The 20,600-nt window shown below is 37.9% G+C and overlaps 1 protein-coding gene across 1 annotated transcript in view; it reads right to left on the bottom strand.

Moving 5' to 3' along the window:
* The window catches only part of CCDC74B (coiled-coil domain containing 74B), a 440,825-nt gene that overhangs the window by 62,376 nt on the left and 357,849 nt on the right, over positions 1-20,600 (bottom strand). The window contains exon 5 of the mRNA XM_044068838.1: positions 328-532. Coding sequence (XP_043924773.1) covers positions 328-532 — 205 coding nt within the window. The remainder of the gene's footprint in view (positions 1-327; positions 533-20,600) is intronic.

The following is a 20,600-nucleotide window of genomic DNA, read 5'->3' as shown; positions in this document are numbered from 1 at the left end:
TTGCCCTCTTCACTTCCTAAATAAATTCTTTCATCTCTTTACTATTTGCATTTTTTTAAAACATGAATCTCTTTATTAATTACTGTATACAACTTTTTTATAGCTAATAAAAATAAGCCTGACCTGTATATAATACTAAAGCAAGTAAAAACATTCTCACGGCTTGTATCTTACTATCCTCCATATTTCTAGTAAGATTTTATTTGTATTGCTAATTTATATTTTTTTCTTTTCTGAGGTATCAAATGTTTGTTGATAAGAGCTTCAATAAAGATGCGTTTACACTAAAAGAAAAAAAGAATAACATTAATGGTTAAATTTGCTAACCTTCTGAGCCAGCAGTTGGTTGGAGTTGTACAGATTGTGAATGATTGCTTCACATTCCTGCAGTGTAGGGGGCCGTGGAGGTTGAGAGTAGTTCGTGCAGACATGCAGCGGATTGAGAGAAGTGATGACTATTTGTACAAATTCATTCCCTGGATCAGATGGCAGCAAGGGTGTTTTCAGATGAGAGGTGTCAACCACCTTTCCCCTGCAAGAAGCAAATGCAATTTTAAATACACATTAACCTGTTACATCAAGGCTGGACAGAAATAGCAAAGGGTTTAAGATACTGAGACCAGGGTTGCAGATGACACAAAACAAAGAGGAAAAAAATAGTGGATTTCAGATAAATGTTACAAAGGATACTAATGACAGTTAATGGCTACAACACTAAAATATGCCAAATAAAGGAATTTGTTGCACACAACACTAGAAAACAACAGATATGAATAATAGTGGTATAATTCTGGTCTTCAAAACACACATATTGTCAATACCTGGCACACATCAAAGTGCTCTAAAAAAGTCTGGGCACTGCACAGAATGTACAGAAGATTTGTTTATTATTTCTGGTTTGTTGTTTTTGTTTCATTTAAGATGCTGTAGATGGGAAAAGCTAATAGACACAAACATGGAACCTGGCTCTGTTCCTGTACCTCCCCAGGATAATCCACTCCCCTGTCCCACTCTACTCCTTAACCCACCTTCTAACCCTCCTTACTCAACTATATAGTGCCACTTCTATAGCCTTAAAGCGACTGAGAACTCATTGTAAATAATTATAAGTACTCCCACCAATGCCATATAAGATGTTTCTTTAATTCTAAATTGTTAAATTATCAGTACTATGAAGGTACCGACAAATTCTGTCAAATGTATTTTATTTACAATTGTGTTTATAATTTCAACTTAGTTATATGATGTACTCTACTATGTTCTTTATTACATGGAGCTTTTCTCCCCGAGCCTCCACTGAAAAAGGACACATATCCAGCTGGACTTTCACGGTAAACACTTGTAAAATAATAATAATAATAATAATAATAATAATAATAATAATAATAATAATAATAATAAAATAACAGGCAAGGCCAAGGCCACAAAGTCAGATTTTACATCTGAGACTCAAATAATGTTAGTTTGGAGACAGTCTAGGATTAGGGTTACCACCTGTCCCTCTTTGCGAGGAGCAGTCCTTGGGCAGTTGTGTCCTTCGGTGGAAAAAAACTAAGCACTAAAGACGGCATATATCCCAGGATTTTAGGATAAAAAATATTTCCTAAGTTTTCTTTAATAGCGACACAAAGCAATTTTTTTTGTATCTGAAGTACTTAAATTGTATATGAAACACCATAAGCAACTCAAATGCTACAAAAATAAGCTTTTATTTTGGCAAAAAAGTGAAGTTCTGTCCTTTGCCTGGTCATGGGTATGTCTTGTCCTGTAAAATTTCAAATTTCCACTTTAAGCATTTGAAAAAGTGGCAAACTTATTTGGGATGCTGGAAAGCTGAGTGGCATGGGAAGAAGTCAGCATCAATGACTAAATTCCTTCTGGTGAGAAAATGGGGGAGGGTTGGGGGACTACAACTCTGTATGACCCTCAATAGAAGATGAAAGAAATTGCAGTGAGCTGAGTTAGTAATACAGGGAAAACAGGGAAAGTGGTGTGCAGGTAACATGCTCATTACGTTCTATTCAAGTTTGCTTCAAGAGCACCTCTTCATTTTTTCTCTCTGCCGCCATGTGCAATGACACAAAATTAAGGGCACTTATCAATGGCTGCAAGGCTAAGTGTGTGCTTTGGCAGCCATAGCAAGAATGACCCAGCAGTTATGTCAGCTGTATTATGGTGTAATGGAGGAACCAGAGGTGAGAAGAGACAGAAAAGCTAAGACAAGGGTTGAGGCAGACACAAGTGGAATCAAGCATGGTGGGGCCTATACCAAAAGGCATAAATCATATAAGTTAAAAAAAATCTGAAGAAGATGTTACATTTTAAATTGGTTGGTCTGTTTGATCAATGATGCTCATGGTATTGTGTGGCAAACTCTTTAAAAGGATTTCCTAGAAAAAGGGAAGCCAGTGCCTTAAGCAAATACTGGATAAGACATCAAAGGATAATCAGTGATAAGACAGGTAGTGACATTAGTCACTAATCTCAAGTCTGTATGAGGAAAGACACAGCAGTGACTGGAATCAGAGTTACAACGAAAATTACAGAGAGGATGCAAGAGGTGCAAAAGTCATATTTCTACTGAATACGGTATTGGTAAGGCACAATCCAGAATGCTATATTTCTAGTTCTAGAGCCCATACAGAAAACAAACTGGACTACTACAGACAACATGGTGGCATTACCAAGACAATAAGGACACATGTTATATATAGATGATAAACACAGATATAGGAGGTATTATGACAAAGAGCAAAGAAAAAAAGGGTTAATACAGAGAGAAAAGAAAAAGGGGGAGAACAAAGATGGAAGCAATAAGGGGTAGATATAAGATGGAGCTGACCTTTTTATATTCATGTCAACAACACAAACAACAATGTAATAAAGACTGCAGCAAATATGGTGACACACAGATGTTTCAAGGCTGTAGGAAAATGGAGAAATATCCCAGTACTGGGGATGAAAATGGTGACAGATTCCAGTGACAGGACTGTGGGAAAATGGTGAAAGACACCAATACCAGCTCTGTGGGAAACATGGTGACAGATACCAGTATCAGAGTTGTGGGGAACATGGTGACAGACACCAGAGGGAAGGCTACTAGCCTAGCTAGATAGAATTTGTAGATAATTCTGTGTCATTGTAAATATTAATATAATACACAGGCTTGTTCTCTCAAATGTAAGAAAACTGTGTTAAATGTTGAACTTCAAAAATATAACCACAGTGCACTATGCTGGAAGAAAGCTGTTAAGTAAAGAATTACAACTGTGTTTGATCTCAAAGCTCGGAGACAGAATGTCTGGGCTAGCAAATTCTTTCTATTATTATTAAGACAGAGTTAATTACTAGATTTTACATGTAAAATGTCTTTTATTGCTGTGGCTTCCTGGCAAGATGCAGGACTACAAAAGGAAATGTAAATTTTGAGTTTCTGTTAGCCTGAGAACCAGATAAGTGTCAAGAATAATGTAATGTGAATTGACTCAGCAGTACTGTGTTATGAATTTAAGACTTTCTCAGAGAAAGAGAATTAAGCATTTTGGATTTTGTCTGAACCTGAACACATCAACTCACCAGCACTCTGTCTTTGCTCTTTATGTAGGATCTTAGACTTTAGTATTTCTCTTAGGAATAGATAGAAATAGTAAGATTTGTCTAGCTGTTTTCTATATTTATGTCAGACTATCCTATAATATTATTTTAAAAGTTTCCTGTGATCTATGAACTGTGTACTGTCATTGTGTTGAAGTAATAAGTATTGCTTGTGTTTTTATTATTTATTATTAAATATTTATTATTAAATATTTTAAACCCATTTGTGATGGGAGGTTGGCATAATGGTTAAGGTATTTACCTTGCAGACACAAGGTGCAGCATTTGATTCGCACATGGGGTAATTGGCTAGGCTTTAAATGGCCCACAAGGGCAGTTAGCCTAGTACTAACCTATACCTATACATTTATACATTTCACCTGTGGCTGTTTTGTGCAGAGATAATTTAAGCTCTAGAGTACTTGCATGTATTTGGTGATACTGTAAAAAGCCACTCCAATAGTCTTGCTGTTCATCACACTTACTAATTGGATAATAATATTGCACAGTAAAACTGGACCCCATTGGAAAGGGCCTTACAGTAGCTGATATTAATGGTTGGTGGCCATCTGTACTACCTTATAGTCTGGGCAGAAAGGGGGCACAGCTGGAGAACTTGTACCAGCCTTCCCTAGAAGTGTCTGTGTGTTTGTATCTAAATCAAATCTTAAAGTGTGTGTGTGTGTCAGCTACTTGGGCAGGGACATGAAGCACTGGTTGGACAGAGAGGGTGCTGGAGGTTTTAGCTTGACCACTAGGCTGAGATCTGGACCCTATAGCTGTGCCAGTGGGGTGTCTTGTTGGGGATCTGGAGAGAAAAAGAAAGACCACCCCCCCACAGCTCTCTTAGAAATTGTACTTTTACTGTGTGTGTACTTGTATTCTCCCAATGTGCACGCCCAACCAGCCAGCCAGCCCTCTTAAGGGAAATTGTACTTTACTGTGTGTGTACTTGTTATTCTCCCAATGTGCACGCCCATCACTGGTGTTAGTGGTGAGGATTGAGGCTCCTTGATTACTGGGCCAGTGCACGGGTGTCACAACCAGTATGATGCCAGTTGGAAACATGGTGACAAGATACTAATATCAAGGCTGGTAGGAACATGGTGACAAGCACCAGTAAAAGGGCTATGGAAAACAAAGTGACAGACACTAGTAACAGAGCTACCCAGCACATGATGGACAATACCAGTATCAGGGCTATGAGAAACATAGTGAAAGACACCAGTACCCAGTGTTCTGGAAAACATGATGGCAGATACCAGTACTAAGACTGTGGGAACCATGCTGACATATTCCTGTATTATGACTGTGAAAAACAGTGACAACACCAGTACCAAGGCTGCATGAAACATGGTGATGGACACCAGTACAAGGCTGAGGGAAACATGGTGATAAACACTAATGACAGAGCTGAGGATAACATTTCAGGATGCCTCCAGAACAGTGTAAAATATGACTCATCAGGACTCCTAGAGTCATTATTTAACTATAGTCTTAAAACAAGCTTTGTGCCTCATGAATGGAGGACTGCAACAGTCATCCTCCTTCATTAGGGAGGATCTTCAACAAATCCTGGAAACTACAAACCCATTAGTCTTATTTGCAAAACGATGGAAAGAATTATTATGGAAATTATCAACAAGGACAAAGGAGACCTCCAGACATTGGCTCCATCCCAGTCTGACTTTGTCAAAGTTAAGGTCATGCTTATTGAAACTGGTGGACTTCTTTGAAAAGGTTACTAAAGCAATGGATAAGGGGAAAACTGTGCATACTGCCTACCTAGATCTGGCTAAAGCATTTGATACAATACCCCACTCAGGCATTGTCAACAAACTTATGGAACTAGGTATAAACTCCTTTATAACATACTGGATTGCTAGATGGCTCACTGACAGGATCCAGGAGGTCAGAATCAGTGAGGTCACCTACACAAAGACACTAGTCACTAGTGGGGTCTCTTAGGGCTCTGTGCTATGCTCTCTCCCCTCTAGCATCAACTTCTCAGATGTCAAAGCAAATGTCAAAGGCCTCTGGCTAACCAAGTTTGCAGATGGTTACAAACTGGCAGCAGTCACTGAATCCCCCCAGATGAAAACACCCTTAAGGAAAGTCTAACACAGACAAACACTTGTTGCCAAAGCCATAGCTTAAAACCTTAAAAGTTGATTCATTAGTCAGGGATCTGGGAACTCATATAGATAGTAACCTAGCCTTTGACCAACATGTGTCCAAGGTAGTAAGAAAATCCTTCTGTACTGCTCAAGTTATAAACTTGGGCATGTCATCTAGATCTAGAGAGGTCACCACACTACTGTACTTGGCCCTCATCAGACCCATCATAGAGTATAATGCCCCCTTCAGTATGCACCTGACCAGATACATGCAGCAAATGGAATGCCAACAAAGGTTCCTTACAAAAGAATGCAGGAAGTAAGCACAATGTCCTGCACTGATCACCTCAAAGCCCTGTCTTTTTATATAGTTTCATAAAGACTTCTGAGTGGTGATCTTTGCCTAGTATACAAGGACCCTGTTTTCATGAACCTTTTGCACAAAACAAACTGCATCACAACTACTAGATTAAAAGACTTAAATTTTGTTTGTGACATAAATAGGACATGTTGGACAGACAGATATGTTTCTCAGAGAATTCCCATTCTCTGGAACAGGCTCTCCATCCATTTGAAGCAGAGTTCCCCCATCCCTACTTAAGCATTACTTGTTCCAGTGGATGGGTAATAAAAAATTCACCCCTTGCCTGGTTACTATATCTCTGATGGACACAGGCAGTCAGTAAATCACCCCTATATAAATCAAATTTGTGGGTCACATTTGTGTTGCATGGCTAGTCTTATAAGGGCCCTAGAAGTCATTAGCTTAATATACATCTATAAACATCAGCATCAGAGCTGTGGGAAACATGATAACAGATGTTAGTACCATGGCTGTGGGCTGTGGGAAATATGGTGACATACATCAGTACTTGGGTTGTGGGAAGCATGGTGACAGCCATCAGTACCAGGGTTGTAGGAAGCATGGTGACAGACACCAGTGCCAGAGTTGTGGGAAGCATGGTGACAGACACCAGTACCAGGGTTGTGGGAAGCATGGTGACAGCCATCAGTACCAGGGTTGTGGGAAGCATGGTGACAGCCATCAGTACCAGGGTTGTGGGAAGCATGGTGACAGCCATCAGTACCAGGGTTGTGAGAAGCATGGTGATGGCCATCAGTACCAGGGCTGTGGGAAGCATGGTGACAGCCATCAGTACCAGGGTTGTGGGAAGCATGGTGACAGCCGTTAGTACCAGGGTTGTGGGAAGCATGGTGACAGCCATCAGTACCAGGGTTGTGGGAAGCATGGTGACAGACACCAGTACCAGGATTTTGGGAAGCAAGGTGACAGCCATCAGTACCAGGGCTGTGGGAAGCATGGTGACAGACACCAGTACCAGGATTTTGGGAAGTAAGGTGACAGCCATCAGTATCAGGGTTGTGGGAAGCATGGTGACAGACACCAATATATCAGGGCAGATGGAAAGTACTATTGTGTAAGTAAACTTACAATAACACAACATGTTCAGAAAGATCACTGTTGCAGTAGCCTAACCTACATGGTGTATAGCCTGCCAAGGATTGGATGTTACATTTATAAGCTTTAAGGCATCTTCCATACACCCATATGTCCACGGAGGCACTAAATAGTGCCAGTATAAAAGTAGATGTGAAGGTGCCAAAATTCAGGGCTTTCTTGCCAACAGAAAAGGGGAGGCTATAGCCCTGCAAACAGAAATATCTGCTAGGAGAAAAGAGGAAGATAGGGGACCCCACCTTGGTAGAAGAAAAAAGACAGAAAAGAGTGAGGGTGCTTGTACGTCAACAGTGATACATTCAAACATCTACTGTTATGGCAAGTTAAGTTACACAACTGTAACATTTTCCTCATTTATTTATTTATTTACACTTTGTTGGCCAGGTTAGTCCCACCAGGCTAGTAGCATCTTTTCAGGGGAGATCAAAGGTGGTATATACTACTATGGAAAATTTGGCCAGGGCATTCAGTGAACTTCCCCTACTTGTCATTGTCATGAGTGGAACCCATTTTGGAGGAGCACTTCCTGATTCTGTTCAAGGCACAGAGGTGGCCCGGAGAAACAGGGAGGCAGATGGAGAGAGAAGGAGATGATGCAGTAATGAAAGAAATGAAGGCAAAAGCAAATACTGAGACTGGAGAATGCATGCAGGATTAAGAGGAAATGTTTCAAAGAAACCTGTTTGACGGAGATGAGTCAGTAAATAATAGATATATAATTACACCCCTCCAGTCAGGAGGGTTGTGGGATGACTTACTTAAAGAAATTGTGGTGCAGAGTCAGCCAGGAAATGAATGAGATGTTTCCTGAGGAGACATTATGGAGAAAATACAAAAGGAGGCTGTAAAGACAATCTTGAAGAATAGTGGTAAGATATAAAAGAAAACATATGCAGATAAATTAAAAGAAGGCAACAGTGGAGTAGCAGAAAAGAAGACAGAAGAAAATGAAAAACGGAAGTATATGGTAAGGATTTGTAGTAAAGAAGACAAAGAAATGGACAGGTATGAAGTGTGGGGCAATTTAATAGCGCCTTTCAGTCTAAAAGCACATGGGGTAAGAGCATTTATTCTTATTAACAAAGAGATATTTTGTGAAATTATATTTGAGACTGTTTTTTTCAATAGAAAATTTTCTTGGAGAATATGAAAAAAGAAAGCATATAACCTATGGAATCTATATATGATAAAACCATTTGACAGGGAAACAAAAAAGAAGATACATGTACAATTTTCAACAGAGGTAGAAAGGGAGAATTTGAAAGGACATTTGAAAGCTTTATGTAAAGAAGTACTGGACATTGCAAACATTTATGACAAAAGGGGTTTATGGACTGGTGGTTTGGACTGTAATATTATGTTAAAAATAGAAAAAGAAAAATATACGTATACTAAGCATAATAAATGTGGAGGGGAATAGGGATGTTGTAAAATACAGGGGAAAACCTAAGCTTTTTTTGTGGAAAAGAAGGACATTTGATAAGTAATTGTGACAAAATAAACTGTTACACTTGTGGGGAAATGGGACATGATGCATAAAAATGTGAACTGAAATGTTATAAATGTAACAAAATTGGACATTTATGGACAGATTGCAAAGATGGAAATAACAGTAAGGAAAAAATACAGAAGAAAATGAGCAAAGAGAATACATTTTAGAAGTAGTAGAAATAAAAGATAAATTAAATGAGAAAATATAATAAAGGAAACAGAATAAGGTTCTGAAATAAGTGATGAAAAAGACATAAATTGGGAGTTAGTAAAAGAAAAAATAATTCTATTGATAAAAGGGTAAAAAAAAACAGAAAAAGAAAATTTAAAGGGATATGTACAAAACAAAAAAGAAAAGAAATGTATGAAAAAGAATATATACAATTAAAGATTGAAGGTTGGTATAATGGTTAAGTTGTTTGACTCACAGACACAAGGTAGAGTGTTTGATTTTCAAAATTGGGAAGGGAATTGGTTAGGCTTAGAATGGCCTATTAAGAAAGCTAGCTTAGTAATTAGCTATGAAATATGGAAACTATGAATCTAAGAAAAAGGGAAAATTACAATTTTAGAATGCTTTCTGTAAATGTGAATAGTATTAAGAATATAGTAAGATGGACAGAAATTTTGAAGTGGTGTAATACTTGTGCTGTAGATGTAATTATATTAGAATATACAACATTTTTAACAAATGAAAGATTACAAACAGAGAAACTATAGGAAGGAAAGATAATATGGAAATTGGGAAATGAGAGATGTCCTGGAATAGCAGTATTATGTAGACATTTAGTAACATTATTAGATGCAACTTTACGGTGGGGGTGCTGCGGTAGCGTTGTCGCCTCACAGTTATACGTTGCCCGTTCAATTCTCAGTTAGAGCGTCTTCTGTGTGGCGACATGCGTGAATGGGCGTTCCTTCATTGAAGGTTGTGCGTTAGGCCCAGCAAGCCAGCATGTCAAAATCTACTGCCAATCATTAGCGGACCGGAGTTCTGCTGTGGAGACCCCTAACTGGGAAAAGCCAAAAGAAACATTCATTAAATGCAACTTTAGCAAATCTAGGAAAATTAACCATTGCAGATTTAAAATGGAAAGAACAAGTATACAGAATTATAACAGTATCTGTTTATACTAACTGCAAAGAAATGGAAAGTATATTTCATCATATTTTAGACAGACTATATAGTGATAAATATGAATATTATAATAACAGGAGACTTTAATTGTGATTTGAGAGGCAAGGGTGAAAAGAAAGGAAATGATATAAGAAAAATATTAGAAGTTATAAGATGTGGTAAGTTAGAACCTTGGGACAAAAAGTCATGGACTTACAAAAGGGTATGTATAGAATTTAATTAGATTACCTTATAGTATCAAAAGGTTTAGTTACAGGAAAAGGGGAGATAGCTGAAACAGGATTTTCTGACCATCTTGCAATATGGCTAAATATAATGGAAAACAAAGAATATACAAAAATAATCAAAGGAATAAAAAGGATAAATGAGAAAAATGGAATGAAGAGGGAACAAGATTAGTATTATAGCAGTGGAAAGATCATATTACTATGTGAACATCTTATAAAAATTGGTCTGAGTAGTAGATGACATTTAAGGAAAAATATAAAAAAATGTTTTTCCAGTGGCAATATGAAGTCAGAAGCAGAGAAAGAAAAATATAAAAACATATAACAATGCATTGGGAGATTAAGAACATACTGATAGTAAGTACTTTGACAAAGAAATAAATATATGAAAGAAATGAAGAAAATATAACCATTATTTTATTTAAGCAAATATATTTTTACAAGGAAAAAGAGAAGTATAGAGTTACTTAAGCAGATTAGTAAAAGAAGATGGTAATGTAATGAGAGAAAAATGTAAATGGAGAAATAGAAAGAACTCAGGAAAAGATTATGAACAGTTTAGTTCAATATGCAGAAGAAATGTTTAAAGAGAAAAGTAGGTAGTGAAAAAACATGGAAAGTAAAAAATTAAAAAGAGAATAAAGAGTTGGAAAAGGTGATTTCGTTAAATGAGTTAGATAAAGTATTAGGGCAAGTAAATATAGATTCAGCTATAGGCCCAGATGGAATAGGGTATTAAATGTATAGAAATGTAGGGGACTGGCAAAAAAATATATATTTTTTAAAGATGTTGAATGACTGGCTAAATAAAGGTTTTATGTATAAAGAATTATGTAGTGGAATACTTAATTTCACATGGAAGAAGGAAGATAGAAGAGAATTAAAAAACTGGGGACCAATACTATTGAATGATAATGATTATAAGATCTTTATGAAAATAATACAAAAGAGATCTGAAACTAAAATGGAAAATATTATGGAAGAAAGCATAAATAGTATAAAGGAGAAGGTATGTCATGAATTACTAATGACAGTTAGAGAAATTGTGGATGATATTATGAATGGAAAAGAGGAAGCGAAAATCATGATAGGAGACCTATCATGTATAAATAAAGATATAAAATAATACCAAGAAAAAATATTTTTGTAGAAAATAAAAAATGATAATATAGAAAAAGAAAGACACAGTTGAACATGAAACCTTATGGGTAATAATGAAAGAATATAACACAAGTGAAAAAGTTAGGAAATTATGCATGTCAGCGTATAATAATAATGATAAAGTAAAAATACTTGTAAATGGCTGGTTAAGCCAAGAGGTACATATGAAGAGTGGTGTAAGACAGGAATGTCCAGTGAGTTGTATACTCTTTGCATTAGTTATGAATGTGATAGTATGTGAAATAAATTATAAAATGAAGGAGGTGGGGTATATAACACCTGAAGGATTAAGAATTCCAGTTCTGTTAACATATGCAGATGACATTATAGTAATTGCAAAAACAAAATTTGGATAAAAGAAGTAATAATTTGCACAAATGAGTGTCTAGAGATGATAGGGATGGCTTTAAATAAAGAGAAAAATAAAGGTTTAGGTGATGTAGTAAAGCTCAGTGGAATATATTTTTGCAATGAATGAAATGTCTGTGTTAGATAAAAAATTTGGGAATAAAGATTTGAGTAGAATTCAATGTGAAAAAGAAAAACAAAAAATAGAAGAAATTAAACAAACCTGTCTTTTCTGAAGAACATATACATTGTCATTCAGAAAAAAGGCTTATTTGATAAATTCAGTACCAGTTGTGAAAGAAACCATAATTAGCAAGCATATTTATGTTGCCAACAGTATTTGAAAAGGAATTATTGCAGATATTGTTTTCAATTATATGGCGTTTTAGATTAAACCCAGTAAAAAGAGGAGTTTTGTATGTAAATAAAAAGGAACGAGGTTTAGAGTTAATTAACCCAGTGTTGTATCCTGGTTCATTAAATTTGTACAAAGTGTTAAAGTGGATAAAACTGAGAAATTAGTAGTAAAACTGTATAAATATAAGCATGATAAATGTTGGCGTATGGTAAAAAAAGAGTAACAGAGAAAAAGAGTGTATAAATAAAGATATATAATAATACCAAGAAAAAATATTTTTGTAGAAAATAAAAAAATGATAATATAGAAAAAGATAGAAAAGTATGGTATAAGGATGCAATAATAAAACATTATGGGAGAAGCACTAGTCTCCTGCATCATATCCAGATTATGAAACAATCTCCCCCATTCTATAACCACACTACCTTCTTGCAATCACTTCAAGACTGCACTAAAAACTCACTTAAAAAATCTTTGGTTATGCCCATGCATCAATCCTGACTAGTAGCCCTCCTTTTACCTCCCCTTCCTCTTCCCTCTCCTAGCCACCCTGCCTCACACCGTCTGATCATTGCATTCCTTCTTCTGCAGGCTCTGACTCACATTTTACCCGCTCCTTCCCTCCTCACTCAATCTCTCAGACCTGTTATAACATGCTTAACTACCTCACTTCATCTCAATTCCAAATACATATCCAACTGACTTACACCTAGCTTCCTCTCACTACCACGTATACTACTCACTCATTTTCCTCTCTTACTCCTCTATCTTTCCCTTTCTTCCCATTAGCCCTTCTAGCTTGTTCCACCTTCATGTGGAGCTTCTGCTTTATATCTGCTTGAGTTTAGTGCAATATTTGTATATAAGATTTAGGTATATGAGTTTAGAACAGTATCCATTTGAGCTTAGTACTATCTGTATATACATCCTTAGGGGGTGGGAGATTGGCCTAATGGTTAAGGTGTTTACCTTACAGACACAAGGTGCAGGGTTTGATTCTCACATGGGTTAACTGGCTAGACTTAAAATGACCTGAAAGGGCAGGTAGCCTAGTACTAACCTATGAACTCATATGAACTCCTTTATTCCTAGCCTCTAGCTAGATATTGCTATATCTGTTCATTACTATATTTCATATTGTATGTATAGCTAATGTTTGCTGCAGTATGTATTATTTGCTATTGTATGTATATTTAATTGTTCTTCATGTACTCTGCTGCTCATTTATTGTTCTGTGGAGCTTTCTCCCCGGACCTCCACTGAAAAAGGACCTGTGTCCAGTCGGAATTTCCCGGTAAACAAATGTAAATAAACAAATGCAAATAAATAAATAAACAAATAAATCAATAATAAATTACTATATAAACCCATGGGAAAATCTAACAGATGAAAAAATTAAAGCTATAAAAATAAGAGTCAAATGGTGTAATCAGAAAGTAGAATGTCAAGATTTTTTTGTGGAGACTGGTAATGGATAAATTGCCAGTGAAAGGAAAATTGCCATATAAGAAAACAAGTAATAGAATACATTTACATTATCAAGAAGAAGAAAATATGGAACATGTGGTTTTGAAATGTAAAAGAGTAAAACGTTATGGGGAAAACTATGTAAGAAAACTTTTTCAAAGATATAAAGGAAGTGGCTAAAATAAGCATGGATTTGATTAAATATTGATATAAGATATAAGTAAAGAATATGTTAAAAGGATAGATGAAAAGTTATATTATGTTATATGGGTTATATGGAATGAAAGATTAAATTACATTATATTAAATGATAAATGAATTTTAGCAACAATATTAAGTAAAATCAGATGTTTATGGAAAAAAGAGTCGGGGTCTAATAGGGATGAAAATTTAGTATGATTGTAAAGGAAATTATAATATGTCTAAAGAGATTTGTGTGTGTGTATATATATATATATATATATATATATATATATATATATATATATATGTACATATATATATATATGGGTCACCTTTAAAAGCTTTGCCGTTTGCGAGCGAATCCGGAGACGGACGAGAATACCGAAAACGGTGGTAGAGGGGTAAAAGGTCGGACTGTTGTGAGGATGTGAGGTTAGGGAGGGGAGGGGGACAGGTAAGGACAGGAAAGGTGGGGGACTGTGGGTTGTGGTGGGTTAGGGGTTAGGTGGTTAGGGGGCAGGTAGGGTGTGGTAGTGCGATGGTGAGAGGGGGTGGTTAAAGGGAGGGTTATGGTTAGGGTCAAACGGAACTGACCGGTGTGTGAATACCATGCGATGGTGAGGACGGGGGGACGGACGAAAAGGGTGTGCGATCGAGTGAGGGATTTAGTGTTAGGGAGGCGGACAGGTAAGTGTGCGATAGTGAGGGACTGTGGGTTAGTGGTGGGTTAAGTGAGTTAGGGTTAGGTGCAGGTAGGGTGTGGACTGTGGGTTAGGGGTGGGTTAAGTGAGTTAGGCGATGGTGAGGGACTGTGGGTTAGGGGATTTAGTGTTAGGTGGGTTAAGTGAGTTTGGGTTAGGGTGCAGGTAGGTCGGACCTTAGGGTTAGGGTTTGGGTTAGGGATAGTGCATATGTTATGTAGTGTACTGTGTTGGTGTAATGGTTTTCGGTGTTTTGCGTTGTCCGCGTTTTATGTTTTCGGTCTTTTCGTTTCGGTCGTTAGTGTTTCGTTTAAAGGTGATCCATATATATATATATATATATATGTGTGTGTGTGTGTGTGTGTGTACATTTGTAAATATGTGTAAATAAATAAAGGACCCCTACTCTTTTCTATAGGTACCATGGGGTCTTTTACATCCACTTCAGCTATCACCAACTTAAGCAGATGGGGCTTTGGTTTAACTTTTCATCTGAAGGACACCACACTCAGAAGTACAGTAACCCCCTTATGCTACACTGCAGTGTCAGCAATTGATATTGCACTAATGACAAAGTTCATTAGATCACTGTTGCAGTACCCCAAGGTATATGGGGCACATACCAAAACTAAGACAGAAAGGATGAAGGAAAAAGGATCAGAGTCCAGGAGCTTCTGGATAACAGTCCTAACAAATTCTGCGTCAGCCCTGGAGAAACAATCAATTTTGTACCCCTTGGTAAAATTATGTAGAGAAAACCAAGTTGCTGCCTCTAGAATGTTTTTATAATCAATCCCTTCCTAAAAAAGCAGCAGAAGTAGCCATAGCCCTGGCAGAAAGGGCTCTGATTTTCCTGGAAGTAACTTGGCATGAAAGGTTTATAGGTTCATAGGTAGGTACTAGGCTATCGGCCCAAGGGCCTACGTAAGCCTAGCCAACAAGGTTCCATGGCTTACGCCACCCAAGAAAGTTATTGTCCTGTGCCACTGTCGAGCAGAGATACAGAAGTGATCCCTGGGGTGTATTTCCTATTTCCCATCTACTCATCAATATTTTTCTTGAAGAGTGCTAATGAAGAACTTTGCTTGACATAGATGAGTAGCCTGTTCCAGAGTATGGGAAGTCTCTGGGACAGGAATAACAAATTTGAATAGTATGGGGCAACCATTTAGAAAAGTCTGCTTTGATACTGATTGTCTTTTATTTTACCTCCATAAGCAATGAATAATTGGTTAGAACTTCTGAAGTCCCTTTTCTTGCCAATGTAGTATTTCAGTTGTGGACATCTTGTGTGTGCAGAATTTTCTCTCCCTTGTTTTTTGGCTTAGGAAGGAATACAGGGAGATAAACAGATTAATTCAAATTGAACTCTGAAACCACTTCTGGCATAAAATAAAGGTTAGTTCTCAGGGAGATAGGGCTGAGTTAAGGTAAGTGCTTGAAACTCAGATACTCACTTAGCTGAGGTGAGAGCAGTAAACAATACTGTTTTCCATGTTATAAACTTTAAATCCACCTCATGAGCTGGCTCAAAAATGGAACGTGTAAGTTTATCTAGTATAAAGTTAAAATCTCAAGGAGGAGTCACCTATTTTCTGGGTCAACAAATATGTAATACACCTTTCAGAAATTGTTTCACTTGAGATAAAGAAGAAAGTGGGATCTGTGGGCAGACAGAAATAGCCAAAAGATGAATCTTAATTGAAACCAAAGAAAGGCTAAAGCTTAATAACTCACACAAATACTGCAGAATCAATATAGTTTGAGCATTGCAAGGATCTTGGTTCATTTTATGACATCAACTAGAAAATCTCTTCCATTTTGCCATATTTGATTTTCAGTAGCTGGTTTCTTGGCCTCCTCTAATACCGGCTACACATCCTCCGAGGAAAAAAAGGCTACTAAAAGGAAAAAGAAATTATGTACTCACCATAACATTCCATCTGTGTTGCCCATTTTCATTTATCCTCGACATATGGGTTCAGTTTCCAGCTTTGGAACTGACAATGCCATTATTACAGCTCACGGAAGTCAAAAACTCTTCAGCCTAACCCTTACCCACAATACTCCTCCCTCAAATACCTCAGATCGAGTTTGCAGAAAGACAAAGTGACAACCCCAAAAACCTTCATAGCGTCCATATCTGGAACCATATAATAATAATGACACTAGTGACATATGCCCATTATCCATTCCACCTAAAAAGGCAGGGGGAAGGAGGGAGGGGAGTAAAGGATAAATGAAAATGGACAACACAGATGGAGCATTATGGTTAGCACATTACTTCTTTATCTGATGTTGTCAATTTTAATTTCATCCTCAACATATGGGACATAGTCCCCAGCTACCTTAGACCTTGACAGGACTCAAGGACGGATATTCATGAGCACCATAGAATCAAATGATGCTTTTCTCCTAGAGACTATATCCAATATGTAATGAGTAATAAAGGTAAGAGGAGAAGCCCAAGTTGCTGCTGCACAATTTTTATTTCATTTATTTATTTACATTTGTTTACCAGGAAATTCTGACTGGACGCAGGTCCTTTTTCAGTGGATGCCCAGGGAGAAAAGCTCCACGTCATGAACATGATAACTAGAGATACAAAGTTGCAGCAGTAGTAAACAGCATTACAGGTCGTTGGCTATAATACAGTAACAAGACACTGATTATCAACAGTATATACAGTAAATGTTGCAAGTTAAGATAGTTTCTTGTCATTTATAATATTAGTAACAAAGTTGTCAGACAATATTTTAAAGTATGTAAAAACAACTGACTGTAGTTAGTAGTGGCGGTAGTATAGTTGGGTTACGAGTCTAGGTGGGGGGGGGGGTAAGGATGGGGGTGTTAGTCTGGATTAGAACAAGAACAAAGCCAGTGCAAATTTAAGTGGAATTTGAGTGCAGTCTTAAAAAGGCTGCTGGAAGGTAGAGTAGTTATAGAGGGTGGAAGATTATACCAAAGTTTAGATATGGTACATGAAAATATGGCTTCTCCTGCTGAGTTGTTGGGTTTAATAACAGTGAGTTGATTTTTGTTGCTTGATCTTATGGGCCTAGTGGAGTGATAGGGTTGGAGAAGCGTTTGAAGGGATATTATGGGGGTGGTTAATAAGTTTATGAGCGAGGGTGAGTTGATTAAAGTGAAGGAGTTGTGGGAGTTCTAGCCAGTTTAGTTCTTTAAGGGAGATACAATGATGGCTGTGGTAGGAGGTTCCAGTGGCAAATTTAGCATTTATTCACTTAGCACAAATATTATCCAAAGAAGGTCTAGACTGAAAAAATCTGCTGAAGTAGCTACAGCTCTTGTAGAATGTGCCTTTAAAGGCCTAGGTAAACTAATTTTTTATTATAGATAAAATAAATACATTCTTTGAGCCATCTGGCTAGTGTCACTTTGCTCACTGGCTGGCCAAGTCTTGTAGATAAAAATGACACAAATAGGTGGTCAGATTTTCTTAAATTCGTAGTTCTCTGTAGATAGAAATGTAATTGTCGGTGAAAATCTAATAAATGTAAGCAGTTTAACATTTGTTAGCAAAATTGGGAAAAATACTGGTAAATTAATAGTCTGATTGCTATTGGTCTCTGACACTACCTTAGGGAAAAAAAAGGATTGGTTCTTAGTGAAAATCCATCTTTGTGGAAAATCAGGTAAGGAGGTCTACATGATAATGCTTGTATTTCTGAAATCTTTCTGGCAGAAATTATTGCCACTAAGAATATAGCTTTCCAGGATAAATACTTTAGATCACATTCAGGTGATGGTTCAATGGAGATTGAACAATGATTTGTAACACTAAGTTTAGATCTCAAGGAGGGGTAGGATCTTTGTTAGGTTTTAGGAAGAATGTTCCTTTTAAGAATGCTTTGCAAAGCCAGTGAGATGTCAAGGAGGATTCTTCAAACCATCATGGAAATTAAAAATAGCTGCTAATTGAATTTTGATGGTAAAGTGGGAAACACCTGTCTTGAAAAGTGAAGCTAAAAATTCTAGGATTTTATCAATGGGTGCTGAAAAGGGATCAATATTGTTGTCACAAGCCCAAAGGCTAAACCTCCTCCATTTGCTAGCATAGAGTTTATGGGTAGCTGGCTTATTAGACAATAAGAGAATATGATGTACCAGGGAAGAAACTGATGGTAGCCTAACTATTAAATGGAACTGGAGAAACCAAGCTGTCAGCTTGAGGTTCATAATGTTCAGATGGAGTAATGCATCTGGATGGGTCAAAAGGTCTGGTGCTGGGTCCAGAATCCAAGGCTGTTGAATCAGATAAGGCCGAAGAAATGGTTAACAAATATCTGCCGAGGTTAATAAGGTGCAATGAGGATTACTCTGGTCTTCAGCCTGATTGCTTTCTGTAGGAATAACAGAATTAGAGGTATTGGGGGAAAGGCATACAGCAGTCTGGAGGGCTAGATGTGTAGAAAAGCATCTCTCGGTGACTCCCCCAGAGGGGGGATCAGGGCAAAATAGTTGCTGCACTTGTTATTTAGAGGTGAGTCAAAAGGATTGCAGCAAGGCAGGCCCCAATGACGGAAAATGCTTTTTATCACATTTGGATTGAGAGACCACTCATGAGGCAGGAGAAGATATCTGCTCAGTTTGTCTGCTATCACAGAAGAACTCCACAGACTATGGATTGCTAACAGAAAGCAGTTGGAAGGGATTGCCCACTGCCACACTCTGAAAGCTTCTCAATATAGGGGTAAGACTTGGTTCCTCCCTGCTTGTTGATGTACCAAACTACCGACATACTGTCTGCTTGAACTGCAACTGTTCCCAAAGGAAGAGCAGTTTGAAGGGCTTGCAGTGGTAAAAGCACTGCCTTAGCTCCAGGACATTGATATGCAAGTTGGCCTATGTGGGGGACCAAGTTCCTTGGACAGTCTTGCCCAAATAATACCCCCCCCCCCCATCTGGGAGGCATTGTGGTCACTATGGCTTTGGGTTGTGATGGGACAAAGGGGCGGTCTAGAAGAACGTCTTTGGAATGTATCCAGCAAGCTAAATCTTTTCTGCAGAGATTGGTGATCAAAATCAGGTCCAACATGGGTTGGCGCAACAGTGACCATTAAGACGCCAGCAGCCATTGTAGTATTCTCATGTGATATCTTGCTAAGGGAACTAGAGTTATCACTGCTGCCATGGAGCCTAAAGAGCAGTTACTTTCCTGCTGCTGATTATTTTCTGGACCTGAACCCTCATTTCCTGTAATCTCACAGGAGGAAAAGAGGCTATGGAAGTTCGAGTATTTAGAAGCACTCCTTTGAACTCTAAATTCTGAGTTGGGGTCAGTTTTGATTTTTTTGTAATTTACAGTTATTCCCATATAGGAACAAATGTGAAGTACATGGTCTCTTGCTTCTACCAACTGATGCCTGGTCGGAGCTGTAATGAGCCAGTCATCTATATGTGGAAACACTCAGAAACCCTGCAGTCTCAAGTGAGGTGCTACTACTGCCATACATTTGGTGAACACCTTGGGGGCTGCTGTGAGACCAAAGGGCAGAACTCTGAATTGATAGTGACTGGCTCCCAGCAAGAAGTGGAGGAAACTTCTGGATCATTTGTCCATTTGTATATGGTAATATGCATCCTGAAGGTCTACTGAGCACATCCAATTGTCCTTTTCCAAAAATAGAAGAATGGACTGTACTGTGACCATCCAAAATTTGGTTTGATGAACTGATTTGTTCAGTACACTTAGATCCAAAATTGGTCTCCAGTCCCCTGTAGTTTTTGGTACTAAAAAGAATCTTGAGTAAAACCTGGACTCTGGTCTGGTGGGACTTCTTGGATGACTCTTTTTTTCTAGCAGTTTTGGATTTCTAGAACTGCTTGTTCCCTTGGACTGCGTGGAACATCGGGGATTTTCATGTATACAGGAGGAGGAAGGGAAAAGGGGATTGTATAGCCTCTGGATATGATCCTCTTCACCCAAGTATCCGATGTTACTTGTAGCCAGGCATTTTGGTGCAAGAAAACGCATTCCCTGACTGCCTGCAGAGGAAGACAATCGGGCCTCCTTAATGCAGCGGAGGAAGGGTTTACCACAAAAAGATTCCCTGAAACCCTGATTCTGTGGGCCACCTCTGCTGGGTGGACTTCCATTAAAATTCCCCCTCTGCCCCTGAGAGAACTACCTCCTAATGTGTCCTGAAAAGGCCCTTGGGACATTTTAAACCACCTTTTCCCACTACCATTTTGATTCCTGGAAAAGGATCACCAGGTAGTGGAAAAACATATGCCCATAGCAGAAAAGGTCTTTCCATATTTCTCACACTTGGATAATGTTTCTTTAACTTTTGGGCCAAACAGGGATGATC

Source organism: Protopterus annectens, chromosome 4.part0 (assembly GCF_019279795.1).
Source record: "Protopterus annectens isolate FY-2018-M chromosome 4.part0, PAN1.0, whole genome shotgun sequence".
NCBI lineage: Eukaryota > Metazoa > Chordata > Ceratodontiformes > Protopteridae > Protopterus > Protopterus annectens.
Note: the sequence above shows the minus strand (reverse complement) of the source record. Positions and strands in the feature narration are given on the sequence as shown.